We start from the raw sequence: 25,546 nt of genomic DNA on the forward strand, positions 1-25,546 counted from the left end.
TGAGTAAATTTTCTTTTTATTAATATTTTACGAAAGCAAGTCACAAAATTAAGATCATGTGAATAGGGTGATCTCGTGATAGTTATTTTAGTGGCTTTCCATAAGCGCAGAGTAATCTCATAAATGCTGGGATTAGATATTTTCACTGAAAAATTAATAATAACAAAAGTGCTCATGCTAGAAGAATCCCAACGGCCATGTTCTGAATTGAACTCCTCGATTCTGAAGTTATTAAGTTCTTATTTCAATATAGCTTAATTATTCTAAGTAAATCAGATAAAAGTTGAATAAAGTTTTGCCTGCGACTTATGCTGCTATTGTTGATATCTTTTAGCGTTTCCCTGTTAGACCAACACCTCCTAGAAAAGAGAAGGCCTCAGCACGGGTTACCATAAATATCCTTTATAGTCTATTCAACGAGAACTGATAGTGGAAGTAAACATAAGGGTTGCTGTTTGATCGCCAACGTTTGCCACTTCAACGTTTTCTTCGCTGAATGGGCAATTTCGTTCATGGAAAAACGAAAACGATATTCGGTTTTTGATACCTTAAAATTAAATGAGAAAGTGTAAAATTAAAATATGTACATGAAAATACATTTCTAATTGTTTCAGTAAGCACATAATTTTATTTTGAGAATAGTTTTAATGTATTTTTGATTTTTTTAAATTTTAGATTAAATTAGTTTTAATATATTTTGCATAAATATCTATGCAAAACATAACTTTTATAATCCCATCGTAAAAGTCGCATAGAAATGAAATAATATGTTGAAAAAATACTCTTTATTTTCATAATTACAATTTTTTTTAAAATTTATTAAAAGTTAAATAATATTTAAAATAGTTTAATGTTTCACCGATTGATTTATATTTGAAGGAACTGCATTTATTTGTATTTTTAAACTGTTATCTGTATTTTTCTAAGGGAAGTATAACGAAAATAATTACACTAAAAGAAACTTGGAACTTTTTTATATGTCTCACAAAATCTTTTGTTAAGAAAAATATACCCACTTAACCTATAAAAAAAAACAGTTTGTAAACCTCGAATTCAATAGGTTTTTGAAAGTAGAATTTTTGCTTGACTGATAGGCGCTATTTATCATTATTCCGACGCCAAGTTGACAACGGTATTGCGCCAAATAGCACGCCGCTTTGTTTACTTTCACTATCAGTTCACGTTGAACAGACTATAGTAGTCCAAACGCAATGACATATTTCGTATTTTCAACCACTGCGCAGCTTAGTACCCCGAACGTTATGACATATTTCTTATTTTTCATGTACTGCGCAGTTAACGTCCTCACATCGGACTACTAAATTGATCCGCGCTGAGGCCTTCCTTCTTCTAGGAGGTGTTGGCTAGACTCCATGTCCATGCATAGCTGTTAAAAATTATAAAATTCAAAGGAGAACTTTTTAAATCTTAAAAGAATAAAGTTACACTACAATACATAAAATATAGTCCAACGCAAAAGTTTCAGTAAACTTTTATTGCTTTAAAAATGAGAAAGAAGTTTTTTTTTATTTATTTAGGAATTTATAAATGTTGGCGCCTGATTTCGTCTCTAAAATGTTGGGAAAGGAGGCAATATACTGTCTCTGACAATTTGACTAGGATGTGTGTGACCTGCAAGAAACATAATAAAAACAATAATACCAATAATAATAAAAATAAATAATAAGAATAAGACTAAACATACATTTTCTAAAATATTAAAAGCATTTTTTTTTTTAAGAATTAACCATGAAAATGCGAGGATGAGAAGGTTCATTAATGAACTATAACAGGGATGGCGAACCAATGGCACGCGACACAATATTTTGGGCACACCACCGATCACAATTGTTATTGTACTATGAATTGTTATTACACAAATGTTATTACACTATGAAGCATATGTAACAATTAAATTAAAATTCACAAAAAACAAACAAAATAATAAACAATTATAAATAAAAAAATTAACAATTAATGCTTAAAAAAAAACAATTAATAACCATAAAAAACAAGCTAACAATAAATAACTAACAAAAAAATCAACAGTCCTGCTTAAACTAATATCTTACAACCTAATAAAAGTTATTTGTCATTTAATCTGCAAGAACAGAAGTCCCACTGATGTTACTTTAGAATTACGCGTATAACTGAGACATTGCAAAATGTATTTTCTTTTCAATGTAGATAAAGAGTTTTGAGTTGATAGTATTTAGTATTATTATTTTCCCAATAACCATGAAGTCAAAATTATTTGACGGCACGTCTGTGATTTCATTAAAAATTTTTTTAGAAAAAATGGCACGTTGGTGTATAAAGGTTCGCCACCCCTGAACTATAAGAACAACTGAGAAAATATCGTCAAAATCAGGTAACTAAGTTGGAATGTTTGATTTCGAAAACTCAAAAACCCGAATCAAACGAAAAAATAAAAAAAAATTTGTTGTAAGCATAGCCTTTTTTCTGTTTCGCTTTTTAACTGTCTACTTTTTAACTGTCGCTGTAAACTAATAGTGTTTTGTTTGAAAATGGAATGTAATAATAATCGCATTCTTTTAAATTCAGTTTTACTTCAAATTGGATTTTATATCTTGTTAGTATTCCTTCGATGAAAGAGTATTATTTATTATTTGAACAGTGTTTTGGTATAAAAATTTATTCTGGAAAAAAATGCCTATAGAAGTTTTGGTTCAGTTATTTAATAAAATCGTATCTTTAATTCCCTATATTTATTTAAAGAAATTTGAAATTTATGCAGTTGTAGGTTAAATATCATTTGTTAATGTTAATAAGTAATATAAAGAAGAGGTGGGGATTATAACTTTAACTTAAATCAATACCAAAATAAGTAAAATTTTATATGAGTTGATTAAAAATTATTTATAAATATGATATTATTGGAAAATTGACTTAAAATAAGTTGGATGAAGTCAAAGTTATCAAAAACCTTATATTACCTGGGTTTTTTTTTAAAACAATAATTCGAAACAATTTCGAACAATGATTTATCATTAAAATGAAAAGAAAGAAATTATGTTTCAAAATTTTTATGTCTCGTCATTGTTTCACGTTAATATCTTGTACCTAAGAAATATGAATGTAATATTTGCGCGAAATTATTCGAGAGAATAATTATCTCAAACTTAATTAAGTAAAAATCCGTTAATGTAATGAAGAAGGAATTGGTCACCTGACACAGTCATAACTTCTTGAAATTCACTTGTTATAATATCCACCACTTGATTGACACCACTTGAGCCCTAAAACGAAAAGGAAATTTGCCGGAATTATAAATATTGAATATTCGAGGGCAATAATTTAATACCCCATAAAAAGAGTTAAATTTTTGCAAAGAGTCAATATCTAAATTTAAAGATACAACTTATAAAGAAAGTAAAAAATTAATCGTTCCAAAATATTTTCGAGTTATTATATGAATGTCACCAAACGTGAGAGGCTGGCCAATCACAATCAATGTCAGATGGATGACAATGCGAGACCACATTCCGTAATGCTAAATTACATTATTGGCAGCGCATTGACCACCCTCCATACAGTCCTGTTCTCGTAACTAGTGATTCCTATTAGTGGCTTTGAAGAATATCGACAGAAGCAATGTTAATGTCACGCAAGCCACTCAACGCTTCTTCCAAATGCAAAGTCTTGATTTTCTTGCTGGACATCTTTTTGAAGCTTATAAAGGCGCATTGCAAATTTTCAACTTACCTAGCAGCGGCTAACTAGTCAATCTTTTATATTATTGATGTTGCGACTTTCAGGAGAACTCCTCCCGACTGAAAGTCTGGGGCTGTCTGCTGCTGTGGTAACAAGCTAGAACACATTTCTAATGGGGGTGAAATGGAGAAAATAAGGTGTCGATTGGTTTACTCACGACGACCAACGCTGAGATGAAGACAAAACTATTCTCTCACCCCTCTTTGATTTGTGACCTTTCCTCGTAACCATAGTACCTGCCACGACGCGAGACGGGTGTCTGGAGGAGTTCTCCTGAAAGCCTCACTACAAGTTAACTTTTAACCCAGCTTAAAGAAAAATATAAATATTTTTCTCACAAAAGCAAGTCTTTAGCTCTGCATATAACCAAAAACCGTGTCTAAGGCTTGGGAAGAGGTTTTTTCGTCCTCATAAATACACTAAGCAAAACTCATTACGTAACACAACCGGTTTCATTTCGTCGGCGCTGAATTGACCGAACTTATGAGGCCTTTCGTGAGGCAAACAAACATTCAAGATGAAACAATCAAGAGGCTCTCATCGACTTGAGTTGTGTATTATGCGGAAAAATGAAATTAAGCCACAACACCACTGTCTACGATATGACACAAAGCAAAGATCATTACGTAACAGAACCGGTTGAACCTCTTTCATTGCTTCGGTGATTGCCTTACTTATGACGTAAACAAACATACAGGAGTCGAAACAATAGAAAAGCTCCGCCACATTCATATTGTGTATTGTGTTAAAAAATAAAATCATGTCTTATGTTTATTGCCTCTTCATATTATTTGTCTATTCTATCATATCTATTTTCGACTTTCCCTCGCCTTCTTTATTTTCTACGATGAAAATCTTTGTTTTCTATAACTAATAGATACGAATGATTCAATTTTCAACCCAATCTTTATTCTAGGTGTTCATTTAGATTTCGGGAGACTTAACCCCTTAACGATCGGTTAATTTTCACGAAAACGGTCGTAAAAGTGCCTATTTTTTTCTGACAGCCAAACATCTTGTGCTGACATCTAGTTTAAAATAAACTAACTATCTACAATTACCTTAAAGATATCCTGGTACTGCCACCTGGTGTGTAAAATGAGAAATGACATGCTTACTGGGAGAAAGAAATGAATTAGTTTTATTCTTATTGGCGCGTTACTACTGAACACTCCAGCTCGGAAATTTCACGGGAGCGAGAAATAGAGGGCGAAACCTCACCCCGTCTTTTTCACGGGAGCGAGAAGGAAGGGGTTATTAGTTGCATTTCATAAGTAATTTTCCACTGTTACTTACATATAAACATTACATTTCTGAACTTAAAGTTAAACTTATGCTTCAAAATAATTGAAATATACGTTTGTGACCACAAAAAATGATACTTTAGGCCAATTCTGTAACATTTTGCAATGAAGCAAAGTATTTTTGTTTCGGTTACGTGATCACTATGTTCGGCTATGTGATCACAGCTTCAAATTTCTATCTTATTATTTTGAATTCTACATATTTTTTCTTCATACAACCTATTATGAAAGTAAGAGATATTTATGATAAATAAAAGGAATTTCATACATTATATGCTAAACCCCATACTATGGGTCGTCCCAGAAAAACCATTTTTGCACCCCTTGCAAGAGCCTTGTAAATGTCATAACCATTTCGTATGCCTCCATCTACGTAGACTTCAATATGAGGATAATATTTTTTTACAGTGTCTACAATGAAAGGTAAAACATCGATCTGAAAAAAAAAGACAAAAGTCTATGATTTAAATACTGTACATCAAATTCGAAAAAAATATTTATAAAGCTATATGGGAGGCGAATAAATAAAAAGGCAATTAAAATAATTAAATTAATTAACTAGCTGTAGTTACGATTCAACAATAAAAACTGTGCATGCTAATTTTTTCAGTTCTTAGCTTATCTATGCTACATACACGATCAAGCTTAAAAATTTATTCCATACCTCATCTTAATAAAAGTTCTTAAAAAACAGTCAAATGGAAGACGAGAATATAAAAAATGTTTTTCAGAATTTATTTCAAAAGGAATTGTTTTTTTTGTTGTTGTTGTTGTGAAGGTATTGTATTGTTATTGATCCCGAAACATATTAATTACAAAACTTAATATGCTATTTACTCGGATCTGTTGTTACGCTTTTGTAAATTTGTATATAATTCTGTAAATATTTCGTTATGAGGCTAAGGATCTCAGACGGACCCTGAATAAACAGTTTAATTTGAAAACTTGTAAGAAAGTCTGGTAATTTTTAGCGTAATTAAGAACGAAAATAAGGCCTAAAGTATTTCTTATGGAAAGAGGACGTTTGAAAATGTTTTTGTTGACTTGGCGATTATATTTGCGACTTGGTGATACTTGGTCAAAATGGTCGTTCCGGAAAATTCGAGTTTCAAGGCAAATAGGAGTTATATTTACGGAGTTATTCGAGATTTGACGAAATTTCCGGCATTTTCTCGCCAAGCTGTGTTCTGACTAGAGTTAGTTCATTGAGTGGTCTGAGGTTATAAAGTCTTTGTTTTGTTGTGTACTACACTGCTATTTAAGCTGTAATTAAGTGTTTGAAGTAGTTACATACTGAAAGATTTTGCAAATAAATTTTTAGTCTTAAGGACTGATTATTCATCTCCAATTGAGATGAACACTAGTGCTTGGTATAATACAATTAAGAGGAATGATGGGTTCAAACTTCAATATTTTCGAACTATATTGAAAAAAGAATGTTCGAATGCACATAGCCGTCGTAGGTTTTCAATAATTTTCAAAACTAATTTCAATAAACAAAGTTTTCTTAATGGTTAGGACGAATTGAACTAAATTAAGTAAATAATAATAGAAACTCTTTGTGCATCCCGTTAAGAAAATTTTCACTTTAGTCCAATTTCAATAAAATATTTCGTACAAAAATATAAAGTACTTTGTGAAATAAAGCGACAAAGTAATTCCAGAAATATAACTTTTCAAACCTACTTACTTTCTAAGTTCTTACTTGCTACTTACTTACTTCCAATATTTTTATTTTTATTTAAATTTTACTTTCCCTGTTTTCCAAAAATGTACCGGGCATAGGAGTTCGTTTTGACTGGAGATGAGCAAAACAATTGTTAAGACTCCGCACATTTACTTGCAGAATCTTTCAGAAAATACAGTTATTTCAAGCTCTCAATTACAGAACAGTGTATAGTACACAACGAAACACAAGCTTTGCAGCCTCATAAGGGAAAATGAGCTAAATCATTTCATATCTTTAACACAGGCAAGACTAATAGTAAAGTAGACTAATAGTAATAGACTCAAGTAGACTAATAATCTTCTCTCTCTCTCTGACGTGGCTATCTTCTATTTATATAGCCTTGGCGAGGAAACCCCGGTAATTTCGACATGATTCTAGGTAATTCTCGCATAACTCCGTAAATATTACACATATCACTTCGAAATTCGAATTTTCCAGAACTATCTATTTGCCAAGTTACCAAGATTATCGCCAAGTGAGCAAAAATGTCGCCAAACCAATTCTTTCGTAAGAAATAAATTAGGTGTAATTTTTCTCCTCCCAATTCTTCTCAAATTACGTAACTTTCTTGCAAATTTTTTAATTAAACTGTTTATTTAGGGTCCGTCCAAGATTTTTAGCCTCTTAACATAAGAAAATTTACAAAATTAACACACATTTTCAAATTCGAAATACTATGTTTCTCTGATTTGCTGTATCTCTATTCAATACAGCTTTCAGCAGATTTACTAAAAATTTTGTTAAAATGCTCACTATAAAATTTTGATAAAGTGGTCACTATAACTATAGTTCCAGTTGCAGGTAGAAATATCAAGATTGCGTTGATTGACTTTGAGTAATTTTCGAAAATGTAAATTATTTAATATCATCTTCTTAATTTTTTTTTCAAAACTCCATCCCTTTGTGAAAAATTTATTTTTTACTGAATCCTACGTGCAACGAAAACTGCATTCATTAGAAAAAATCAGAACGGAATAAAATTTGTAAGATTATTTTCAACTTATCAGCACAGCAAGTTACGGAAAATTTAAGAAAAATATGTAATAAACATTATATTATATAACCGCTAGTTGTCTAAATTTTTGTATTTGTGACATGATAAAATGAAGATTAAAATGTGTAAATAAGATTTTTCAAAAAAATGTGTATCAAGTTTGTCACAATAGCTGCAAAGTTCATTAAAAAATCCTTCTTTTTCAGGCTTCTACTGTGTACTACCCCCTTAAAACTTAGGTCAGTTTTTAGTAAATAAATGATCATTTACAAGATACAATTTCAGCAAATGTACTTATTTCTCACCGTGGCAGGAGAATAATCCATCTGTCTACCTCCATGGTTCGAAACCAATATAGCAGAAGCACCCGCATGGATAGCTTTGATTGCATCTCTCGCTACAGTATAAAAATGTTGAAGCAGTTAATGAATGAAGAAGGTAAGTAGCAATTTAAAATATTGTGCTAAATTAACTCTACAGCTTTTGTTGTTGTTGTTTCTAATGTCACTTGCCACAGTAGCAAGCCTGCTTGGTGAAACCGAGCAAATTTAAGACAGAGGGTGCGTTTCTTGTTTTTCAGTGGCGCCATCTATGGCCAAGAATTCGACATCTGCCACACCATACGTCACATCTGTTTATAGGGCGGACCCATTCATACATCCATTCATTCATCCACAGATCGTAATTTTGACCTGAATCAGAGAACGATCGATCTCCAATCCGGTACCCCAAGAGGTTTTGATTTGTTATGGGAATTTTGAGGACTTTTGCGACTCGACAGATTTAACGTGCATCAGTCACTTTACTACATGGGCCCCCGGGGTATGAACCCACGAACTCTCAGACATTGGCCCAGCGCCCTACCAACCAGGCTATCCCGGCGTGTGCAGCTTTTAATACCTCCAACTACGTGCTTCATTTATGACATATACAAGGGGATCTACAACTTTCGCTCTTAAAATGTATTTTTAGAACAGTATACACATAATATTTAAACGTCGAATAATATTTAATAATAATATTAATTTATAAATATAATAATACTAATTTATAATTAATAACAATAATATTTATTTATAAATAATATTTAAAAGCCGAAAACACATTTGTTTATCCGATGAAATTTAAGGGAAATTTCGACCTTTCTTGCGATAACCAAACTGGTTTTTATATTATGAGTCATGCCTTTACAGTAGAGATGCATTTAATTTCGATTGCATTTCTGTGTTATCCTTGCTTGAATATTAATTTGAGAGCGGTAAAGTACATGCGTCAGTTCTGCCACTGATTTTAAAGACATACGTTAAGGATTGCGGAACACGCAGAATCTTTGGCAATAAAATTTCTCATGCGTCATTTTTGACAATAATCAACTTTTTAGACAACAGCAAAATTTTTATAAATATGTTACATGCTGTCNCCTCCCCCCCCCCCCACTTTTTTAATGTATCATAACTGAAGTGCTTTTCTAGATTCTTTCTTGATCTTTAAATATGATTTTCGGTAGCTATAATCTTTGTATTGGAGGGACCGGAAAGTAATGTCGTTTCAGCGCATTAAATATTCGTTAGTCTTAAAAACCAATTAATTTTTTTCAATCCATTTTTATTCATTTTCGATCTGGCATTGAAAGGTTGTTGCTGTTGTCGTCAGCTATTAAGGAAGAAGGGGTTGCGATTGTTCTTGTTTTCCAATGGCCTGAAGGCCAAGAATTCTACTTTTGCCTCACCCATACGTCACACCCGTTTATAGGGTGGGTCCATTCCAAAATGCACCCCAGAGGTATTAATTTGTTATGGGAACATGGATGACTTTATAACTCGACAGATTTAACGAGCACCAGTAATCATTTACTACACGGGGAGTCTTAAAGATTGTTGTTAACTAGGGTGAATACATTATTTATTAAAAATGAAATCTTGATAACAAATATCAAATGCTCTGAAATGACATTACTTTCCTGTCCCCCCAATAAATAGAAGAGGCATCTCAAGATTACATGACTTGTTGACTCCCCCCCCCTTTCTGTTACTATGATTTCGGCAAATCTTGCTTTTTCACCACGCCAGTACACATTTCAGTAAGACGTTGGACTAAACTAGTGTGGACAGTAGATGTCAACGGGCAGGGGAATGAAGTAGTTGTGTAACTTTGAGACTCTTGTTTACAAAAAGTATTAGTGTAACTAATTTCTCATGTTAACACAAACGTCTATTAGATTATGTTTGTTTTTTAGCTAGAAAACACATTTAAAGAAATTGCTCACTTGACAGAATTCCTTTAACAACAATTGGTAGATTTGTCCTACTTTTGATGAATGCAATGTCATCGAATGTTGCATTTGGAGCCATAGCAGTTAAAAAGTCCTTGCCAACATTAATCACTCTATAAGATAAAAATGCATGTAAAATTTCTAAAAATAATAAAAAGTAAAACAATATCTATACACTATGAAGCTATAATAGAATTTCAGTTTGTATCATTGAAAATAAATATAATTAATTATTATTTTTTTAAAAATAAAATCCATTTGCAACGAAAATTACCTTCAATACGAAAAGTAATTGCTAATTTTTTCGAGGATATCTGATTGAATAATCTTGAAATTGATGAGCGATATGTGGTGGTCCAAAGGTTAAAGTACTGAATTGTCATTGTTAAAAACTGGGATTGAATCTCTGGCGACAGTTTGAAGTCCATTCAGCTACAAATCGATGGACACAAACTTTTTTGGGCTTTAAAGGCTGCTGGTGTGCAACGCTGGCCCTAGTGCCGCCATTATAACGCTGGTCACAGAATTTTAGAGCCTTAACTGCCGAAACCCATTTGGCCAACAACAGGCTTCTGAGGGAATTTTTTGCTTTATTAAAATTTATAACAAAATGCCGTTACTCGATGTATAGTTATTAAGTGCTGTGTATCCCCTCGTGGATTGTTAATGTTCCTATACAGCTTCAAATATGCTCGGAATCTGGAACTTATGCTTCTACAGACGTATGCTAGTATATGATTAATAAATTTCTAAATAATAGATGACTCTAGTGGTGTAACTTACGTATTATCACCTTACAGAGGCTTATAGACTTAGTAGAAATACGTATCTTTGCCTTGCCTTTTCATTTGAAATATCACCTGCACTTATTTAAAAAAAATTACGGCATGTTCCTTCAAATATTTAATTTGCATTCCAATTCGTAAAAATCCGTTCATAAAAGCAAACTTTTATCAGAATTGTTTTTTTAATGTTTGATAATCAAATAATTTTTGTGTGCTTTTCTGCAGATAAATTAATCTATAAATGTATATAAAATTTTTTTTGATTACTCGACTCCCTGTGGAAGGATCAAACCATTCCTAGCACCACATGTTTCTGTAGGATTCAGATTTCCATCTGCAGTGATGACTAATGCTTTGAAACCACTCCTTTCAGCTCTCCGTATAATTTCCAATGTATGGGAGATATTCCTCAAGATGTAAGTCTGCATCCATATGGTTAAAGAGGATCCATTGGCTCTTTCAGCAACATCTTCAATGGTATGCGTGGCATAGCTACTCATTATCAAGATACCATTATAGTTTTGTAAACCTAGAAATTACAACTTTAAATATAAGCCAAAGTAAAATAGACAATAAATATTGTACTCAGTTTTAGTTAAATAAACATATTTTGTTTTCAAAGCATTATATTTGACAGTAGTAGTATTAAATTTAGTGGTTGTTGTTTCTTTTTTTTCTTTTTTTTTATGACCGTCGTTGTGTAACTGACCCAGTGTTTGGGTTTACGACTATTAATGTTCAACTACGTAGCCTTGTAATTTTGAACCAGAAGACAAGGGGACTCCTGGATCATGTATTGGGAGAAATTTGCATTCGTGGAGGGCTTTTTGATGGAACTAACCCGCATTTGCGTTACATGGAGAAGAAAACCACGAAAACATCCCACGGATAGCCTGACGGCAAGGGGACTCTAACCCATGATCCGTCTAACACTGTGGATATTTAATGTCAGCACTGTGGTCAGTACATGCCGGATGCGGAATTCGTATCGACCAACCATCGTTGGGATTTGAACCCGGTTCACCTCATTGGAAGGCGAACGCTCTATCCCTTGAGCCATGGCGGCTTTAGTTGTTGTCTTATGCCTCTTGCCAATACTGACAAACCTATTTTAAGGACGGGGGTGCGCTTCTTCTTGTTTGCTAGTGGCACTTTCTATGGCCAAGAATTCAACTTCTGCCACACATATACGTCATAGCCAGTTTTACGGGACTGTTAGAGAGAGGGAGAGATCTAGCATTTATATTGAATTTTAAAAAAAATTAATTCAAGAAAGATAAAAACCGTTCCCCATTTTAACTGTCATAAACGATCACTATTTTAAAATCAAGATGATCGTTCATTTTATTACAAGTTTAGTAACATAATGATAAAATGTTTTCTTTATAAAACTTTAGGAATTGTATATTTTGTAAACAAAATGTTCCTTGATTTTTTTTGTTGTTGAAAAGAATTGATATTTTGAAGAAAAAAAAAACGCTGCTATAGAACAAGCATTTATGGTGGGAGCGAAGTGTGAAAAAGTGCGAAGTGTGCAGATTAAGTGTGACATAAAATCTGCTGATCTTTATTAGTGTTTAGAGAATAATTTTATTAAATTTGTTTATAACCTGTAAGGTACGCCTAATCTTGCAGAAAAATATAAAATTTACTAAATTTTTCTAAGTGTTTTGAGTTAAAAAATCCATACATTTAGCTAATATTCATTAAGAAATTTATCTTTGATGGAAATCAAAGCAAATAAAATTTAAGCAATTACCCTAAATTTCTTTCAAATTTAAAATAATAATAACAATAATAATAAGACAGCATACTATATTCTACACGCGCTTAAACCAAATTTAAATACTGTTGTGCTAATAATTTTCTTTATTAACCTGATGTGAAATTATTTGGAAATCAAAATAAACCAATTTTTCAAAAGAATTTATGCGCTTTCAATTAAATGAAATCATTAAATAAGTGACGCTATCGAAGTTAACTGAAATATAAACTAGTAAAAGTATCGAGAAAAAGTATAAATCAATAAAAGTATCAAGACATACATCGGAATGATGTATAAAATAGTATTGATTAAAGCTTATTTTCTGATATTTTGTATTGTTGGAGAAAATTTTTTTTCTTCCTATATTCTATTAATTTTACCTTGGTTTTGCTATGATTCTTAAATTTCATTACCTGATATTGTGGCCAATTCGCCATCAGGATGAGCTAACTTTTGAAGACCGACAGGAGAGAAGCCTATTGGGTAACCGACTTCTGTACCCAAGACGGTGACTTTTGTGCTAAAATTAGTTACATCTCGAAGTGCTTGAGGGATAATTTTGATCCTATAAAAAATATGAAAAAATATTATTCAATCAAATGTTAATGCGAGTTCGCGATGTATACACAATCTGCTGCCGATGGCGGCACCTACCGATTCACCAGAATTATAAGTAAAAAAATATGAAATGGAATTATGCGTAGGAAATAGAATGGAAAAAGGGAAAGGGGATATAGTGAGGTCAGAAGTGATCTTGAAAATCAAGAAAATCACACCAGAAGTGTCGTGAAGAAAAAGGCGTCCAATTGGAGTAGTCGGCATCGTCAAAAATAAGCAAAATGCAATGAAGTAAAATCAGATTAGATAAAATACACATGAAGAGAAATACAAGTACCAACTATATACGTAGCTTAGCCTCATCCCGTCCCTGTAGGGGGCACCTGGGAAGATATAGTGCGGCTGTCTGTAAAAGTCTGGGGTTGTCTGCTGCTATGGTAACAAGTGAGTGCACATTTCTAATGGGGGGTGAAATGGAGAAATGAAGGTGTCGATTGGTTTACTCACGCTGACCCATGCAAAGATCACGACAAAACTATTCACCCACACTCCAATACGAAGTGACTTTCCCTCGTAACCATGGTACCCGCCATAACGCGAGACTGATGTCGGGAGGAATTCTCCTGAAAGCCGCACTATACTGATGACTCAAAGAGCGCGCTCGTACCTGCACAGCAATGAGAGTGACAAAAAAAGGGATGGCTTGACGTCGGAGAAGGAGAACACGTACGTCATCGTCAACGGGCAAAGGAGATGTGGGATTTGGATTCTAGGACTCGCAAGATGGAGCACGAGACTGGTCGCCGCAAGCGTAAGACGGCCACCACACCACAAACAAAAAAACTATATATATAAAAAAAGTAGCAAAGCAACTATATACGGCAATTAACATGATTACAAAAAATGTACAATCGTAAGACAAAGTGAGATGCTTAAAACAAAATCGGGACGAACTATATACAGGAAATAAAGCTATATACAACTACATACAAAATTAGAAAGATACGTAACAACTAGCTAGACTGATTGCATAATCAGAGGTGACGCGAGGGACTCTTCTTCCCCTCTGCTATCTGTAGCTTCAAAGAAAGGTATCAAATGCTAAACTGACATAAAATTACATTGGTTTGAAATTTGAAAAATAACTAAATATACTAAAAGTTCCGTAAAAGCTTTCTTTAGTATACATTTGAAGAATCTAGGTCAAACATTAAATTACTTTGGATCGAATGTACTATTTCTGATTGCTGTAAATACTTGTGCACTCTTGTAGAGTAAGGGTTTTTTCAGATATTTTGCGCCATTTTCAAAATAAGCATCGACAGCACTGACTTTACTTTGGCTAAACTTAACCTAACAGCCAGGAGTAACTGTTGCAAACGCACAGCAGTTATGAAAATAGCATATTATTCGCAAAAAAGCATAATTTCATATGACGATAGAGCGTTCGAAAAACAGCTTTTGGAACAGTGATTTAAAATACCAGACGAGTGCTAATAATTATTTTTTCTTACTTTAAATAAGATTTTTTATTTTCCATGTATGTTTCTCTTTGTCCTGATGCTCCCAGGTAATAATTTCTTCCTAACTTTGACAAGTAGGAAGGACTGCATCTGTCGAAGTCCTCCAGAGTTGTAAAAGCAGCCCTAAAAGTAAGAAGAAGTCTTTTTATATAATTTGCAAAGGAGATTATAAAAATATTTTGATTGATTTTTGTGAGAACGAAAGAGTTGGCAAACATCTGAAAAGTCTAATCACTGGATACTTGATTCAAGAAAGTGTGTAAGTTTAGATTAACAAAATGTTAATTGAGAATTTGTCACAAATGTTGAAATTAAATCAGACAATCGGTTGTTGAACCTTCCTCACATTATATATCATACAGAAAAGAACGATGCTATATTTCTGCCCAGTTCTTGATTTAATTGAACCAGATTTATTGGCTATAGTTAAAAATGTTTGAGTTACTTAGCTTTTTTATCAAGGTCTGATACAGGTAGAAGGTTTCATTTTATAAGTGACCAGAGATTTTAAGTAGAAGTTGTGTAAGAACTAAGTCTAAATTCTTTAATGTCTTTTTTACTGAGGACCATAACTTTAGATATGAATGCTACATCAGGTATTTTCTGTGTGGTAAATAGAGTTGGAAAAACTATATAAACCTACTGATTTTCTGAATTTCAGCTGGTATGACTTGTAAGAACCAAGTCTACCTAAGTATTTGTACTTTACTGAGAACCACACACCTTGTGCACAAATAGACAAATGAATAATTAATAAGACTTTTTTTGAGTTAATTTCGATTACTTGTCTAAGTAAAATAAAAGAGTCTAAGTATAACAATATTAAGTAATGATAATTTAATTAAGTGAGATCTATATATGCAAAGATTTTCATTGATAATTTTTCCTTTTCAATTTTTTTTTCTTTCAAAATATTGCAAAAAGTAACTTTTAGCAGAAGATTTTGGTACCAATTAGAAGTAGAGTGGTCTCCTTTTTTTCGATAGCTCATTTTCTAATATTCACGTTAATACAACAATTTTCTTTGTTTTGGTCAAAATATTTCCGTAAAGATGTATCCGTTGATGCACCCATTTTACCTCCAGCTCCACTAAGCGGAAAAGCGTCAAGCAAAGCAGAGCTTAACAGCTTAGTCGCCAAAGTCCTTAAACTATGAAACACTGATCTAGGAAAGAAATTTTTTTTTCTTCTTCACGAAAAGAGTTTTACTAACGATATTAACACTTGGCGATATTTCAGGATATTATCATTTAAAGATATTTCTCGATATTATCGTTTGTCGATATTTATTGATATTATCTGTTATCGATATTTATTGTTTGTCAATAATAACTATCGGATTTCCGATATAGCACAAAAATATTTTGCGTATGATTTTCACGATAATTTTAAACTATCGATATTTGACGATATATCTCCAAAATCTAAAGAGATCACTGGTTTTTCATACTTCATTCATGAAGTGCAAAGGTTGAAGCAAGGGCTTTAAAAGCCATTATTTTGAACTTTAAAGTAGGTTACGAAAAATGAATATTGTGCAAGTTTAAGCCCCTAAAAATTTTTAAAGTAGAAAATTTCTAAATTCAAAGTCATTTCATTGAAAGTGAAGTATGAGTATGTATTAAGTGATTTATCTAAAGAAAGCAACTACATCCCAAAATTTTGTCATGCTATATTATTAGTAATCGCTGACTAGTTATGGACATGCTCTCGTTTCCATGGAGCCTTGTTGCTTTTCTGAGTTACGCTGCCGAAATCACTCAGAAAAAACTAACTATACCAACTTCAAAGCTTCAAAATTTTAAACTGAAATTTATTGCAGATATGGATTTTTTTAAAAAAAGTACTTATTACAAGCGATTACAGATGGCGCTGTAATCACAAAATAAAAATGGGATACAAATGGTTTACAAGGGAGATATCTCGAGAAATACGCATCTGGTTAAGAAAAATAAAACTTAGTGTATTTGATACAGTAGTTGGGCAGGGATTACCTTTAAAAACATTAAATGCATGTTTTGAAAAGACTTCACAAGTGTAGTTATAGAATTTTTGCTCTGTTAAAGTTAAGGAAAAACTCAGATGACAAGTTGTGTGATAAAAGTGGAGAAATTATTTTTCTAATAGTCGGGTGCAAGAGGAAGTCCTCAAAAAATATAGACATCCGCCAACATTTTCTTAAAGTTTTATTTTATTTAATTTATTTTTTAACACATAAAATAAAATAAAATAAAATAAAATAAAATAAAATGAAAAGAAGTTGAATTTCCTTGTGCCCCGCGAACCGAAAAGTGCAATAAATAAATAAATAAGCAGATAACAAAATCAGGTATTCTTTAACCTTCTAAAATAAAATAAAATAAAATAATTAAAAAAAAAATTGAATTTCTTTTCGCCGGCTAACAGAAAAGTACCCGAAATTATTTTGTTTGTTTAACAATAAAAGTTCTTACTCATCTTTAATGCAATTCTCTGGTTGGTAGTATTCATCACAGGGTACCTGATGAGAGAAATAATATTTAGTTGTTATATTATTAATAATATTATTTGAATATAATATTATATAAGTAATAATATTATTTGAATTACCGTTTGTTTTTAGAAACATTTGATATGTATATGAAGTTTAAAAAAATAAACAAAGACTAATTAAATAGAGTTGTAGGTTAATATATATTGTATAAAAATTTATTGTTATAAAATGCTATACGGTTAGGATATATAATGAGAGTACTGTTTTGATATGCATAAATCAGAAACCGTAGTTTTTATGCTTTAGAGTTCAAGTAACGCTGTAAAATTTATGAGATATTTATTACTGCAGTACTAGTTTTATATGAATTGACATTATTTCCCTGATTTGAAAATTCAATTTTCAATAAAGATATAACGGTATTATAACAAGAGAAATAAGCATGGTATCAACAATTGAATCTAAGATCACAATTGAATCTATCACAATTGAATCTAAGATTGCAATTGTGAAATAATTTTGAACGAAGTATTCCATGATACCAAACTTCGTCTTTTAATCTCACCCTTAGGGGAAGCTTTAAAATTTCAAACTAAAACTTATTGCAGATTTGGATTTTTCTAAAAAAAGTACCTATTACAAGCGGTTAAAATCTGTTTACAGATGGCGCTGTAATCACAAAATGGGATACAAATGGCTTACAACGGAGATATCTCTAGGAATACTAATCTGGTTATAAAAATAAAACTCAGTGTATTTGACATAGCAGTTGGGCAGGAGATGCATTTGGTATCATTAAATGCATCTTTTGCAAAAATTTCACAAGTGTAGTTTTAAAATTTTTGATCTGATACTTACTTTTCAATCATTAGACCAAAAGTTATTCAAGGTGGTTCGTTAATTTTTTTGCGCCGTGTAATAGAGTACCCATCTATCACTCTGAAATGTCAAAGTTAAAGGACTTTACTTTTCTCTATGAACCCAGGACTCAATTTTAGATGACACCAAACACGATTTTTTTACTACTCTTGCTTTCTGTATTAAGTATATACAGGGTGTTCCAAAAGCATAGAAACAGTCGAATATCTAAGCATTGTATTAAAGTTCTTAAATTACACTTGTGTGAAATCTTTCCAAAAGATGCATTCAATGATATGAAACGCAAGAACTTGAGGCTAAGGTGACTTTCAAGGAAGGTCAAAATATCGAACATGCTGAATTTTATATTTTCAATCGGATATGTATTTCTAATAAACCTTTTGTAAACCTTTGTATCCCCTTTTCATTTTGTATTGAAGCTCTGTCTGAAAACCAAATTGTAACAGCCTGTAATTGCAGACATTTTTTTCCAAAAATCCAAATATGCAATAAATATTAATTTAAGAATTGTTGTTGTTTCCAATCCCATCTGGGATAGCGGGGCTATACCAAATCCATGAAGCCGTAAGTCTTCAAAAAAAATCTAAGAATTTGAAGAAATCCCCAACGAGTGAGGTTAAGGGGATCAAGTTTGGAATCATTAAATTCATCTTTTGAAAACTTTTCATCTGTGTAATTTTAGAATTTTCGATCCGATATTTATTTCTCGAGAATTATGACCATCATATCGTTATTTAAAATAAAATTCCAAAACAGGTATATATTTTCAAATCAGGTAAAACTGGAACGACAATAATTAATAAAACACGAATTGTCCTTAGAATTGTGACCTGGTTTATAGAGGGGGTAAAGTATAGTGCGGCTTTCAGGAGAACTCCTCTAGACGACCGTCTCGCGTCGTGGCGGGTACTATGGTTACGAGGAAAGATCACTTCGAATAGGGGTGTGGGGTGAATAGTTTTGTTTCAATCTTAGCATAGGTGGTCGTGAGTAAACCAATCGACACCTTCTTTCTTCCTTTTCACCCCCATTAGAAATCTGCGCTCGCTTGTTACCATAGCAGCAGACAGCCCCAGACTTACACTCTAGAAGAGTTGTGCCTCAGAGGAGGAAAAGCACCTCAAAGTCATACTATACTTCAGCTTTGACATTTCAGACGGAAAGATGGGCATTGTTATAGATCCTTAACATAATGTTTCTTTTTAAAATTTTTAGATAAACACTTTTGGAAAGTAAGTTTTTATTGTTAAAGGCGTAAGGAATTTTTTTTTATGGAGCTTCAAGCACAATGGCGCTGTTTATTATTAGATTTTTAATATCTAGTATTTTATTAGAAGATGCTAAATTTTAATCATCAAAATTAAGGTACATTTTCTTGTTGATAAAATTATTTAAATAAAAAATATAATATAAAGTTTTAGTTTTTTAACGTCCGTGAATGCATGTACGTGGTCGCCTCATTGTTCCTTCATTTAGTATATGATAAACGTAAATAAACTGAGCAGAATAGCCTTAAAATGGAGTTCTCTTTTACAAACAATAAACTCCTCATTACAAAATGAGTATCCAAAATTATATAAAAAGTGCTTAAACTAGCTCTGTGTAGGATTTCTTTATCGATATATTGCTTACAAACCAGGATATGATAAAAAATATCACTCATAGGAGAACGGAGAAAGATAAAAATGCATGGTTTGCTGCATTCTGCTTATTAAACCAGTAATTTATTTTTACTACGTATCTAAATTAACTACTTATTTTGACAACAGATGGTGCTACTTACTTACTAAGAAAAGCTAAGAAACGGCAACAACGTGACTCAGTTGGGATACAAAATTGCCGAATCAAATATTTCAGTTGGAATAGTCCAATAGTTTTAAAGTTTTTTCAGGCAACAGCGACATCTGTTGACAAGCTTTGTTACTACTTTTTTTGACTTGGTGAGAAAAATTTTTGGTTTCCTGATAAAAAGCAGCAAACCATTAATTTTTTTGTGCAACCATTATTTTTTAATTGATTTTTCAAAATTTCGTCATGTTTTGGGAGGCCAGTTTCTTGTGTATTATTAACTACCATTGTCAGCAATTTAGATCTTTAAAATGAGCAGCAGGCACAAATTTATTTCTCAGTATTTACTTACATAGTTTATTGTAATATGGCAGTATTTACTTACAAAATTCCATATATCTACTCCAGTATTTTGGCAGAAGGTTTTAGGTTCAAAAGCGAATAGGTACTTGAAGTTTAAACTAACTAATAGGATTTTGAAAAGAGAAACAGACATCAGTAGTGCATTAGTTGATACCAACTTTTCAGTAGCTTTCATAATTATGATATTTCTGAAATATTAGCTTCAGGTCTGAAATTAAAATAAAAAAAATAAAAAAAAAGGTAAGGAAAATGATATTAAAATAAAGGAGAAGAGTGATACAGAGATAAAAATTATTACGTTTATTTTATTTTTTAATTTTACGAAACTTATATTAATACAGTAGCAACAAAATAGTATTCTTGGAGAGGAGAGGATTTATGGTTTTTTTAAAAGCTCTTTAACTAAAATAAAAAAAAAGTCATACTTTAGATTCAAAACGCTTACAATCCATTACCGTAAAGCAATATCTGGGTTACACCGTAAAAAAAAAATTTTTTTTATAGAAAAAAATTGTCAGCTTGTGTGTTAGTATAAAACCGTTTATTTCACATAAAAAATAATGTTGTTTAAAAAACGGATGCCTCTTTTTTTAAACAGACAATTATTTTAAAATACAAACTCTGCTATTTCAAGAAAAAAAAAAATATGCGAGCATTGAAGTCGGCCCTGAGACGAGAGCAGAATTCGAAAGAACAGTCAACGCCGGGTTTTGAATCCAGTCACCGAAGGCGAGCGCCCTGTCTTTTGAGCCACGGCAGGTCTATTGTTTGTTCATGAAGGAAAATCTTAAATTGTCTTTATCCTAAAGGTCTTACTTATTGAAATCATATTTAAGAATAAAAACGTTAAAAACTACGGTGGACGACCCTTATTAAAAAGTCTCTCGATTTAGCTTACCGAAAAATTATAACTAAATACAGATAATTATGAGGTCAAGTAACAATTCGACAATGAAGTCGAGTCTCACTTTATATATACGCTCCTCAAAACCATACATAATTTCTGATACATACGAGAAATAAGATAAAGTTGTCTTATGGTAAGCAAAACAGCGTGCAAAAAATTTAAATTTGAATGGGCAGTTTTAAATCATTTTTGATTAGGACAAAAAACAGAAAAAAAAAACTGTTTTGGGAAAAATAATTTTAAACCGCTTAAATCAACAAAGAAAATCCGTAAAAAAAATTGTAGCGTGATTAAAAATTTTAACAAATATCAGCATTTATCTTTAAGCGGTTTTCTTTCAACAGAATTTACAGTGAACAGGTAGAAAAATAGCTTAAATGCAATATTAAAAAATTATATAACGTCATTAAATGACCCTAATTTTTAAAAATGTTTCTGCCCATATAAAAATTATTAAAACCATAAAATCATTTTCGATTTCAGCATACTTTTATGCGAGTAGACGTTGAATTTATTTTTAAAATATTAAAAAATTGGATCACAAAAGCTTTTCTTCTTTGAAAACTGTAAATATCCTTTGTATTAACATTTTTCATCATTTTCATAATTAGTATAGAGAGCTTTACTAAATAGAGACAAAACTTAGCTTAGCAGTCATAAATTTCATCAATCTAGCAGTGTTTCAAATTCACAACATTTATAAAAAATAGCATAATATTCGCTATAAGGTGCTATTTACTTCGGCAAAAACTTCGGGAAACACTCGACAGAAAAGCCAATGCTAAAAAAAGTATTTTTAAAATAAATATATCTTTATTTTGTCTTAATTATAATCTTAACATTGATAATATATCTATACGATCCGCTGGCTTAGGGTATAGAGTGTTTGCGTCCCAATGACGTGATCTAGGTTCGAATCCCAGCAATGACTTGTTGGTACGAATTCTGCACCTGGCGCGTATCAACAGCAGTGCTGACGTAAAAATATCCTGAGAGATAGATGGATCGTGGGTTAGGATCCCCTTGCCAACAGTCAAACAGTAAAAGGTTTTCCTCCCCATGTAACGGAATTGTGGCTTAATTCAAGATTACAACACTATGAAGTTGAACATTAACAATCTTAAACTCAGAATTGGATCGGATTTTCAACGCCGGCTATAAAATATAATTAAATATATCTGTCCTGAATCATAAGCATACTCTTTTCTTTATAAGACAATTATTATTATTATGAAATTTTTTTTTAAATAAATTATAATTCAAAATTTATTTCTTGAAGGAGATTTATGTGCTATAATTACTGCACTTTCAAAAAATTCCTGAATAAGTACGTTAAAATTTTATACCGTAATTTTAATAATAATATTTAGTGAATTAGTGATTCTACAAATGTGACTGTAAAAATCACTGTGTCAGTTTCAATAAATTTTAATAAACATTTCGGTAGAAATAGGTTTTACGGTAAAATGTACAGGCACCCTGAAGTGCGCTTATGTAATCCGGTGCGTTTACATTATTTTTTAATATATATANGTAAGTTACTGATAATTTTTATCTATTTATTCTAGCGTGAATTCAAAGCATGTAATTGTCTTCACAGCAGTAGCCTCTTAAAAAACTTGTGATCCCAGCAAAACTTTAAAAAATATATATATATATATATATATATATATTCTTGCAGTGCACATTAATCCTTCGTAAAGTCGAGCCCAGAAAATTGCCAACAATTTCACAATTTTTTCAATGTTTATGGTGAGCTATTTTACTATTACTATACTTTAATTTGTGTAGTCGTCTGTAAACTACATCTGTTATGATGATGTATGTACGTGTAAATGAAATTAATAATCAATTTCTATTTTGAAGGAATACATATTGTATAATCTACTGTTAATTTAAATTAAGTTTTGACCTTACTCTAAAAAAACAAAGAAAAAAATATTCCCAAATTTTATTTGCAACGAAATTGATAAATTTGTGGGCTTAGTGATGTAATTTTCATGTATTATAATACATTTAATACATTTTAAATTTAAAAGTCTTTTTTTTTAAATTTCAGTTACTTCAGAAGCTAAGTTTTAATACTAAGTTTAAAATTCATTATTACTCACCAGCTGAATATCCATTCTTCAGGATTTTGAATGAGTTTTATTATACGGAGCTAAAATATCCTTAGCACCCGTTGTCCAAATTTCAAAATAATTTTAGAGTTTAAGACAGACACGCGACTAGTACTTTTACTTTTCATTACTATCGAGGAAATTCCATAAATGAATTGAGTTTAAGATTTTAAAGACAACTTTGTTAGACAAAACACGTGAAGGAGTCGTGATGGCTCAGGGGATAGAGTGTTCGCCTTCCATTGAGATTTACCGGGTTCGAACCCCAGCGATTGCTGGTCGATTCAAATTTCGCACCCAACTTGCACCGATCACAGTGCCGACGTAAAATATCCTCATAGGTGGACGGATCATGGGTTACAGTCCTCTTGCCGTCATACTAGCCGCGGGAGAGTTTCGTGGTTTTCCTCTCCATGTAACGCAAATGCGGGTTAGTATCATAAAAAAGTCCTCCACGAAGGCAAATTTCTCCCAATACTTGATCCAGGAGTTACACTGTCTTCTTGGTTGGGTTCAAAATTACAAGGCTACGGAGTTGAACATTGGCAGTCGTAAACCTTAAAAATTGTGTTGGTGGTTTAACGACGGTTATGAAATAAAATAAAATACAAGAAGAATTTTAAACTTATATCCTTAGCAGCGGAAAAATAAACGAATCAAGAAATTTACTCACTTGCCAATATAAAGGATTTTTGTCGACACAAGTCTAAATTTCGGGAACTACAATAAATGTAGAATCATATAAATGATTATAAAACCTGAAACATTGTAAACTATTTTCTGTGGGAAGTTTTATCATGCAACTTTGCTTTTATAGCTTGCTTTTTTGTTTCTTTTAAAATTATTGTTTTTTTTCATCAAAAAATGTGTTTTTGAAAGTCACGTATGTTAATAGAGTCATCTACTGATAAAAATCCTTTCTTATTTTAAATCAGATAAGAACCAACCTTACCAATATTACTGAATAACTCAGACATACAAAGTTAATATGATATATATTTTTAGCTTGGTAAGGAATGACGTTAAAAGCTAAAAATTAGGTTTTACCATTCTTAAATTTCAAGGCTGATTTAACTTCAAAGTACCCAAAAATAACTGAATTATAAATGGAAAAAAACCTAGCTTACGTTTTTCACAATTGAAGAGCAACTTTAAAAGTAAAATTGTTGAGTTTTGTTTTTCGTTGAGGCTTGACTAGGATTAGAAAGATAAATGCACCTTTCTTTTTATATCTATAGTTGAAATAACTGCTTATATGAAAGATTATATAACCTCTATTACTATTGAAACTTCAAGACGTCGAATTTTTTTTATTTTCTTATTTATATGTAGTTTCAAAGTTTTAAAGTGGTGTTTTGTCTAGCTTCTGTATAAGTATGCTTAATTGCTCGTCTCAAAGGTTTATCTATGCAGAGTTTATGAAACTATGATCCTACTTGTGGTTATACTAAGAAATATTGTCTAATTATTAATAACAAAATTAATTTTTCCAACTGTGAAGTTCTTTTCTCGTATGAAAAAACCACCAACATTCCACTGAAGAACTTTTTATAACGTTCTATAGTCATTCATCCAATCTTATTTTAATCTTCAATCTATCTTAATCTCCAACTTTTAATCCATAATCCACATTTTGCGGCCACTGATTTAGACGTTTACTTTAGTCCACAGATTCACAGTGGCCCCATTTGCCCCTTAAACAAGGAGGGGTAGAGGGACAATTGTCCCGGGTAGAGGGGGCCCGACTAAAATTTCTTACAAAAAATATAGTGTTTATGTGTATAGTGTATTAATTTTTTAAAGAGAATTGCAGAGAATTTTTTTGTACCTATATAAAAACTACAATTTTATGTGAAGGGTCTTCAAAATTTTTACAACACATGAAAATAAGATTTTTGCACTTTGAGGAAGAGGTAGATAATTTTGTCCTGGGGCCTTTGTTCAGCCTCGCCCTTAAATTATGGAACGCGAACTGTGCCCCTAAATCTGGACAAGGAGGTGTGTAGGAAACATGCTCACGAACTATAGGTGCTGGCAAGAGCTTCATCAACTATTGAAAATAGATATCCTAGTGATTCATGGTTATATACAGATGATTCCATATTTATACTGATGATTCCGTGTTCAATTATGAATCCTTATCAGATGTAAAGATTAAAATTCAAAAACCTATTTGATTGTGAGAGGACGCAGAAGAGATAAAACATGTTTATTAGAAACTATAAACACTTTCATATTTTAACCTTAAATCAAACAGGTTTTAGCGTTCCTGTATGGACACTTGCTTTCGTTTCAATAACTTTTTTGTTTTTTTCCAAGCTTAAGAAATTCTTTAAGACTTCAAATGAGAA

At 31.8% G+C, this 25,546-nt stretch overlaps 2 protein-coding genes across 3 annotated transcripts in view; one reads left to right on the forward strand and one right to left on the reverse strand.

The window, feature by feature from the left end:
- Positions 1-1,476: 1,476 nt before the first annotated feature.
- On the reverse strand, positions 1,477-24,027 carry LOC107454671 (uncharacterized). The gene is made up of 11 exons (XM_016071943.4): positions 23,869-24,027; positions 20,191-20,376; positions 17,119-17,165; positions 14,657-14,788; positions 12,998-13,149; positions 11,087-11,348; positions 10,029-10,147; positions 8,068-8,159; positions 5,308-5,475; positions 3,191-3,260; positions 1,477-1,632 (listed from the first exon to the last, which is right to left on the reverse strand). Exons 2-11 carry the CDS (start codon positions 20,341-20,343, stop codon positions 1,571-1,573), a joined length of 1,257 nt encoding a protein of 418 aa, XP_015927429.2. The 5' UTR covers positions 20,344-20,376; positions 23,869-24,027; the 3' UTR covers positions 1,477-1,570.
- The window catches only part of LOC107454668 (cathepsin S), a gene marked incomplete at its 3' end in the record, with an annotated part of 49,354 nt that continues 31,869 nt past the window's right edge, over positions 8,062-25,546 (forward strand). For both annotated transcript variants that reach the window (XM_071184279.1, XM_071184281.1), the window contains 1 exon segment: positions 8,062-8,200. In XM_071184279.1, coding sequence (XP_071040380.1) covers positions 8,192-8,200 — 9 coding nt within the window.

This window comes from Parasteatoda tepidariorum, chromosome 8 (assembly GCF_043381705.1).
Source record: "Parasteatoda tepidariorum isolate YZ-2023 chromosome 8, CAS_Ptep_4.0, whole genome shotgun sequence".
In the NCBI taxonomy this organism is placed as follows: domain Eukaryota; kingdom Metazoa; phylum Arthropoda; class Arachnida; order Araneae; family Theridiidae; genus Parasteatoda; species Parasteatoda tepidariorum.

Coding starts and splice junctions, on each gene's coding strand:
- LOC107454671 (XM_016071943.4), bottom strand. CDS start 20,343: ATGAAAGCTACTGAAAAGTTGGTATCAACTAATGCACTACTGATGTCT. Junction 10,148..11,086: donor ATCCTTCCACAGGGAGTCGA/GTAATCAAAAAA, acceptor TTTATCTTATAG/AGTGATTAATGTTGGCAAGG. Junction 8,160..10,028: donor TGTTAAAGGAATTCTGTCAA/GTGAGCAATTTC, acceptor TTTATACTGTAG/CGAGAGATGCAATCAAAGCT.